Source organism: Pelobates fuscus, chromosome 3 (genome assembly GCF_036172605.1).
Source record: "Pelobates fuscus isolate aPelFus1 chromosome 3, aPelFus1.pri, whole genome shotgun sequence".
Taxonomy (NCBI): Eukaryota; Metazoa; Chordata; class Amphibia; order Anura; family Pelobatidae; genus Pelobates; species Pelobates fuscus.
In genome coordinates this window covers 94,400,222-94,408,614 of record NC_086319.1, presented here as the reverse complement: position 1 = coordinate 94,408,614, position 8,393 = coordinate 94,400,222, and the positions used below count along the sequence as shown (strand labels likewise).

The 8,393-nt window shown below is 39.7% G+C and overlaps 1 protein-coding gene across 1 annotated transcript; it reads right to left on the bottom strand.

The window, feature by feature from the left end:
* Positions 1-639: 639 nt before the first annotated feature.
* RPL26L1 (ribosomal protein L26 like 1) lies at positions 640-7,936 on the bottom strand. The gene is made up of 4 exons (XM_063445229.1): positions 7,841-7,936; positions 6,538-6,710; positions 5,948-6,088; positions 640-809 (listed from the first exon to the last, which is right to left on the bottom strand). The coding sequence occupies exons 2-4, from the start codon at positions 6,703-6,705 to the stop codon at positions 681-683; spliced, it is 438 nt and encodes a 145-aa protein (XP_063301299.1). The 5' UTR covers positions 6,706-6,710; positions 7,841-7,936; the 3' UTR covers positions 640-680.
* Positions 7,937-8,393: the final 457 nt, after the last annotated feature.

Sequence of the window (8,393 nt, the reverse complement as noted above, 5' to 3'; positions counted from 1 at the left end):
TGTGGCATTGGTCCCATCAATTTACATGAGTTTGTAAGCTTGCAATGACACTTGCAGGCAGTTGAAAGCATCACTCTTGTTCTTTCAAACTTCACATAGCACCAAATAAATAGGTACCTGGAGTGCAATAACCAATTTTATTTTTTATTTTGTGGCTACCTCATCTTTTTTTAAACACATTTATTCATTCTGACACTTCTCTTAATTTATGTAATATTCCTAACACTAAATCAAACTAATTTGAACATGGCCCTATCTCTTGATCCATCTGTTTTACATACTCTTACATCTTGGAATATGTTTGGGATTTATAAAAGGTAAATGTTAAATCCTGATAATCTAAACAGAGCGGTATATTTGGAACGCAGCAGATTATTTTTGGTACATTGTAGGATATGTTGCACATACCTATATTCAAGTACCATGTGTAACGATTGTACTGGATGATAAAAATGTAATGTTTATTCACGCATTTATCATAACTCAAACTGATCCAGGTATATTTGATCAATGAATTCCAATGTGTTAAGAGAATACAGAAGGAACACTCTTAGAATATTCTGTAAACACCCAGAGACCACTATGGTAATTGAGTTACTTTCACACATTTTAATGTGTAAGAAATACAAGAGCCATATATTGTAGAAACTGCACAGTTTTTTTTTTATTGGTTAACATGGTTACTCCTGCATTTTCTCTATAGTTTCCTCCTTGTATTTGCCCTTCTCTTTGCCAACTTGGCGAGACTTGGCCTTGCGTTCCAAGATCTTCTTGCGATCCTTGTCAAGCTTTAGTCTTGTGATCACCACCTGCCAAGAAAAATGGGAACATATTTAGAGACCCTTATATTTTTAGAGAGGAGTAGGCACCATACATTAGATCATGAGCAGCACCTATTAGTACACAACCAAAAAAAACCAAACAAAAAAAAAAAAAACCACCTAGGCCCAGGCAAAGAGTTGCGTAAAATTTTTACGTTACAAATAGGTATCTATGTTACAATATCATACTCAACACTATCTTAGACTTTAGACAATTAAAAAGACAGTACAGGCACCGTAACAACGTTATTGGATTTAAATTGTTATGATGCAAGGAGGTCAAAGCGTCAGGTTACCTAAAGTGTTTAAACGGTCAATGAACAGTTTAACCCAAAAAGGTAAACAATTGGGAAGCCCCAGACCAGGCGTCGCTGATCAGTTGAGTCAACACTCAGCAGCTCCCCATTCATAAAACAGTGAAACAGATACCATTTTTTGGGGCCCAGCTCTGTGAATGGGGAGTTATGAATATACAGAGTGCATGAGCCAACACTCTCAGCCTTCCAGTAATGCCCAGTCTGAGGCTCCCAATCGGTAGCTGGATTGAAGCAATTGACTGCTTAACCCATTCTGGTAAGCAGGCACCCAGGATCTCTTCGGAGCATAACAATTTAATTTGGATGATTTAAAATCAAGTATCACACAGATTCAGTCTGCTGCTATTATACAATTCTTCAGTGCCAGACTAACTTGGTATGGAAGGGACAGCAGACTAGATAAAGATTTATGCTCAACAAATACCAATTATTAATCAGCTGTAGTCAGCACAAATCAAGAAGCATACTGAAGATTGTGTTTCTGTTGTACATCAGAATGACTGAACTATAATGACCCTTGCCATTGTTTCTATTTAAAACTAAAGACCACATTTTATAATTTATACCTAGGCATAACAAAAACATTTAGTATGTAAAACATTTAGTTTGTAAAATGGCAGCATTACAACTGGCCAGCATAATGTACTTCATCTTGAGACTATCAACTGGCAACATAAAAGTTATACAATATAGTACTCTTAAAGAGATCCTATAGTGCCAAGAGAAACCAGTTTGCCTGGCACTATAGACTCCTAGAGTGCAGCTCCCCCTCCCCCGGGCCGAAGGGGTTAAAGTCCCTTCAGCTACTTACCTGAATCGAGCGCTGATGTCCTTCGGCGCTGGGTCAGGCTCACTCCACGCCGACAGAGAACGAATGCGCATACACAGAAATGGCTGCGCGCGCATTAGACCTCCCCATAAGAAAGCACTATTTAATGCTTTCCTATGGGGAAAATCTGACGCTGGAGGTCCATGAGGACATCCAGCGCCAGCTAACGGACCAAAGGTCTGTTTGGATTCCGGAAGCCCTCTAGTGGCTCTCTGGTACAGTCACAGAAGGCAGACTTAGAGCTGCAATATAAACATTGCAGTTTCTCTGGAGCTGCAATGTTTTAAGTTGCAGCACTAAGTGCAAAAGGGTCAGAGCACCCAGACTACTTAAATTAGCTGAAGTGGTCTGGGTGCCTACAGTGTCCCTTTAAATAGACAAAATGACCACCAAAACCAACTCTTGACAAGTAATCTGTTCAAGTCAGGGATATCTGTGTGCATAATTACAACTATTTCTAGTATATACACACTGCATCTGAAAGTTATAAACATATCCAGTTCGGCTATTTTGGCCACTACGTATTCCAGCCCAGTTCAAAAAGATGTAATACAAAAAAATGAAAGATACAACTGTGCATTTTCCCAGAAATCTCTGAAATGCAAGTTTAAAATGATCTAATTTATTTTATATGGGAGACTAAAAGCTTGCAGCACAGAGATGTTCCTTATAAAATACTAAATCACAGCTTGGAAACGTCATGGTGTTTATGAATAAAAAGAAAGAAAGAAAACAAAACACAAAAACTTCAAGCCACATTTATGTGCACAATCCCTAAAACATTTAATATCCTAATCCCACTGTGAAAGGTATCCATGTTACACTATGACATACAAATCCATACCATTAAATGGGGAATACAACCTTCTAAAGATTCCTCAGAGGTTATTTATTTCAAGAGATCAAAATAACAAAAACTTTAAAATAATTGAACTATGCAGAACCATTCACAACAATAAAGTTGGTGTACTGCCATCACACACATTCTTACATACTAAACCACCCATGGAACGAATACACCAATTAAACTCACTGTTGAAGATTCAGCTTTTAGTTGGTTAGCTAAAACAACCTACTATATCTTGACCACCCCAAGAAAGCAACTAAAGAGCCAACCATAACCACACACTAGAAGCCAAGGAAGTTACTTGCCACAGTAATGGTTATGTTTCTTAGAGCTCCCACTAAAGTTTCAAAATATGGCTTCTTGCTATATCAAGAACATTTTACACCAACATTAAGTCATTTTTTAATTTAAAACCAAGGAGCACATGAATATGAAATATAAATAAACTGAATGTACCTTTCCTGGTTAAATACTTTGTTAGTATTATTGTAATGGTTATGGAGTCAGGAGAAACCTGGAGCCCTATAACAGTAGTCAAACCGTTTACAAGGAGCTTCCAGCTCCAGAGACGTTTACGACTGGTGCCAAGTAGACCCCAGGTAAGTTGTCAAACTGTTCTTAAAACGGTTTACTACTTACTGTGGCAGGCCACCATAACAACTACACGTGTCTGTAGTGGTTATGGTGCTTGGAATGTTCCTTTTAATAGAGAAGGAAAAAAACAAAAGTTTGGTTATGGAGTAGAACTTTGACAACATCTAAAGGAACACTATAAAACCTAGTTAGTCTTCATCTGAAATAATTGCATCTACTTTTATCCCAGACATGCTAACCTTGCTTGTTATAGTTTGCATGCAATTCTATACTCCCTACCTTGACACCGGACTAATCATGTAAACCTAGTTTAACCATTCTTGTGCATATCTACTTTAAATCACCTAATCAGACATTTGCCTAGCCTGATTTATTATCTATGTATTCTAAATTCCATGCCACTGTTATATGATGTCTGTTATTGAATAGCTTGTAATCGCTGTTGTGGCATCACAAGCTTGTTTGTATATCTTTGCATGTCAAAAATAAAGATTGACAAAAAATAATAATAATGAAGAAACACTAGTGTCAGGAATACAAACATGCATTCATAACACTATAGTGTTAACTGTTTAACGACCCCTTCAGATAACATGAAGATAATTTTAGTCACCTTTTATCCTTTGCCATGGCTAGCCCCTCCTCTTTGGCTAAGAACAATAATCTTCCTCCCATAGGAAAGCATTGGGAAGCTATTTCGCTGCAAAACCTTGCGCTGGGCTAATCAGCACCTCCTCACAGAGATGCATTGAATCGATGCATTTCTATGAGGGGTGTGGAAGCGCTTAACATAGAGCTGCACATTGTAAAGGTACGGTTTACATTGAAAAGCCTGAAAGGACAATACTGTAGTGGACCTAGTGACTATAGTGTCCCTTTGAGAATCACTTCCATATACATGCTTGATACATGACATTCACGGTGACACTACACGCACATAACCACATTAATGTTATGTCTACATAATGTTCCACATCTGCAGACTGATTTCCAACCCCTTCATTAAGGAGGGAGCCTTAAAAAGGTATCCTCTCCAGTGCCAGGAAAACGACACTGCAAGAACCTTTAGTGCCCCTCTCCCTCCCACCCACCATCCAAAGTTGCTGAAGGGGTTAAAACCCCTTCAGTGACTTACCAGAGACCAGTGCTGATGTCCCCTGGCGCTGGGTTATGCTCCGCCCACTCTCCCCCGACGTCGGCGGGGGAGACCAAATGCACATGCACGACAATGGCCGTGCACGCGCATTAGACCTCCCCATATGAAATTATACAATGCTTTCCTATGGGGATTTCGGCGACGCTGGAGGTCCTCACATACTGTGAAGACGTCCAGCGTCGTTTTCTATGAACACAGAAGTCCCTCTAGTGGCGCTTCGGGCCCCCGGGACACTCAGTCAAGAGCATCGGGGGGCAGGGGCTGGTGACTCTAGTAGACAGCCACTACAGGGGGACTTAACCCTGCAAAGTAAATATTGCAGTTTATGAAAACTGAAATAATTACACTTGCAGGGTTAAGGGTAGTGGGAGTTGGCACCCAGACCACTCCAATAGGCAGAAGTGGTCTGGATGCCTGCAGTATCCCTTTAATAAAAATGTCTCCGATAAAATTTGCTAATCACAAAGAGAACACTGTTCTTCCACCTCTCTGCCGATTTCCATTTTGAACAGCTTAACTCCATTTGTATTAAAGAGTTACTCTAGTGATTTCAAGTGGTCATGGTGTCTGGAGTCTGTAGGTGCAGTGTTCCACTATGAAATACATGACTATTGTTATCTTTACAAATGGCTTGCACTCACCTCTCCTGCAGCTCCCTTCTCATCCGCGCCGGTCCGTGCAGCTCCTCTGTCAGCTCCACTGTAAGTCTCGCGAGAGACTCACTATGACCCTGCGGCTCTCGCGAGACTTACACTGGGAGCTGACAGAGGTGCTGAACGGACCAGCGCGGAGGAGAAGGGAGCCGACAGGAGCTACAGGAGCGGTAAGCACTCGCTGCCAGCCCCCAGTCTGTATTATGGCAATGTAACTTGCCATAATACAGACAGTGACTCGAGTATAAGCAGAGTTGGGGTTTTTCAGCATAAAAAATGTGCTGAAAAACTTGGCTTATACTCGAGTATATACGGTAATCATAACCCTTACTAGGAATGAGTTTTTACATAATCAATCTAAAATTCATCTTAGTAAAATTTCACTTTAGCCCACAAAAATAACAGTGGCTTTCACGGTAGAATACCCCATATGATGACTGAACTTTTAAATTCATTAGATTCCTGAGTGTCTCAGATGATAAGAGTTGATAACTCCAGTATGCAACTCTCAGCAAAGCATGCCCTGTTAATATTAAGAAACACATTTTAAAAGCACCAAGAAAGAGGTGTTTCCATCTACTTTGTATTTTCAAAATAAATATATATGTTTTAAAGAGAGGAGGAGTATAGGATTTTCTATGTTTGTCATTTATATTGCATTTTCCTTTTATGCCACAAGAAAATCCATAAAATAAATAAATGTAAAAAAACAGACAATTGTATGACCTACCTTGCTGGGGTGAATACCAACATGAACTGTTGTGCCATTTGCTTTTTCACGCTGCACGCGTTCAATGTAGATGACGTATTTCTTTCTGTACACCTGGACTACTTTACCAATTTGCTGGCCTTTGTAGTGTCCGCGAACAACCTAAAGAATAGAGGCAGATATTAACATCCGAACAGTATTTTGCACAACCAATAATATTTGAAACTATCATGTTCCATCCGTTACTGAGGTGCAAAATCACAAAGAACAGGCACCGCTCCATGTAGATGGATTAATATGTCTCCCATTTACAGCCCTTTATACATTAATATTTGTAGAAAGGGAAAGTCTCAAGAGGAGAAATAAAACTAATATTTACAACATTTTAAATAATCATTCACAGACAAATTTTGTACAAAATGTTAGTATGCGTTATTTGAAGAAACATGCCAGGAAACAAAGTCCGGTGCAATTTGCAGATTGATGAATATAATGGTCCACCATTAATTCAAACATATTTTTGTCCAATGTTGAATGATTTGCACTAGAGAGTGCAAATGTGCAATTTAACAAAACACACTTTTAGCCATCATAGACACACACACTCTTACCTGAACTTCATCATCTTTGCGGATAGGCATGGAGCGGACATTGTATTTCTGCCTCAGCTCTTTGGAGAGGGGTGAGGACATGATCTTCCTTCGCACATGAGATGGCGCATTGAAGTGCCTTTTGCGGTTCTTGCTACGGTCAGAGGTAACAAACGGACTGAACTTCATGGTGACTAAAGAAAAGGATAAAAGCAATAGTTATTACAAAAATTAACCCACACGTACACAAACACCTTAGACTAAACAAGAATTATAACAAACATACTAAATTATGCCATGCACTCAAACTCCCGCTACTTTTTCACCTCTTTCTTTGTTTTTTATTGTATATTGGGGCTGTACTATAGTCATTACTGCTACCCAGGAGTAGTGAAAGTTTAAGCGCAGGGCTTAATTTTGTATGTTAAGAGCAATGCCTACTCCTGTCTCCGAGATTACCAAAAAAAAACAACCAGACTATCAAAAGCTCTGTAAAAACACACACACATATATACATACATACATATATATATATACACACACACACACACATATATATATATATAAAATATTCTACTAAAATAAAATACACAAATAAACAGACTATGCACTAATCTATAAAACACTGTCAACATTATGAGAAAGACAGACTCACTGACAAAGTTAATTATAGGATACAAAACAGATTCAACAATCATGACATGTAACAGACTACAAAATAACTTTATTACATCTATACAGCACAGACTCAAACATCATGCATGCCCTTACATACGGTAAGACTGAGTGTTGCCTGATACACTATATGTTCCTGGATTCATATCATTTTCAAGTGTTCCCCGTACTAGATTGAAGAATTCTGCAGGATCCCTCAATGATTAAAGACTCCAGCACCCCTACGAACGGTACATAAGACAACCCATTCCATGTGCTGCCTGGCTGTTTAAGTCTGGTAAGACATAGTAGTTATGGTATCCCCACTGTCACTTTATGTCCCCTGTGATCTGAATGGAATGTCTGCCTGTTACACTAAACCCAGTATTCTGGATCAGTTACACTGTTTGAGCAGCTGGCAGCACTGCCTCTAGCCACCCTGTCCATACAGTCCCAGGCGCTATCCTGCAGGCAGGGCCCGGGCACACAGCGATGATCCGGCTCCCCGCACATTAAACTCCTCATGTTACCACTGACAGCCCCAATATCCCAGCTACTGAAAGGCCACGGGTCCGCTCTAAACGCTCATAACGTGAAAGACGGGAATCTCGGCCCAACAGGGGAGGATGGAATCGGATTGAACATTTAGTCTATCTCCAGAGCTCCTTACCCAGCTGCTCAGTCCACTATGGCCGCCGGAAAAGAGAAAGAGGAGCTACTTCCGTTCGCATTAGTCGGGTGACGAGATCTCGCGACAAGAGGTTTGACTGCGGGGGACTGGAGAACGATCGAAGGTGAGAAGCGTAGCGACCCCTGGCGGCGCCAAATAAAAACGTCTCCTGTCTTCATTCACTGGGCTATTCATTTAACCCCTTCAGGACGGAGTCAATAGTGCACGTTCTGATCAAAACAAAACGTAAACAAAAACTGGAATTTGCGCTATATGTCTGTTCAACCGTAATTCACCTCTTTCATATTAAATGCACCCACACTTATTATATATCATTTTGTTCAGGAGAAACAGGGCTTTCATTTCATCTAAAATATTTATATATGAAACAATTTATTATGAATAAAATAAAAAAAAAACTGTAAGAAATTAGAATTTTTTTTTTTAATTTGTAGTTCCGCCTCACATTTTAGCTGTAAATGTCATAATACTGTTAGGTTTTACTGCAACAAAATGCACATATTTGTAATCAGCGATGTCTCACGAGTACAAC

Bases quoted from the DNA above. Each gene is read 5' to 3' on its own strand.
- RPL26L1 (XM_063445229.1), bottom strand. From the start codon at position 6,705: ATGAAGTTCAGTCCGTTTGTTACCTCTGACCGTAGCAAGAACCGCAAA. The intron at 6,089-6,537 runs GTAAGAGTGTGT...TCTATTCTTTAG, and splicing joins GCAAAGATGATGAAGTTCAG to GTTGTTCGCGGACACTACAA. The intron at 810-5,947 runs GTAGGTCATACA...TTTTCTTGGCAG, and splicing joins TTGGTATTCACCCCAGCAAG to GTGGTGATCACAAGACTAAA.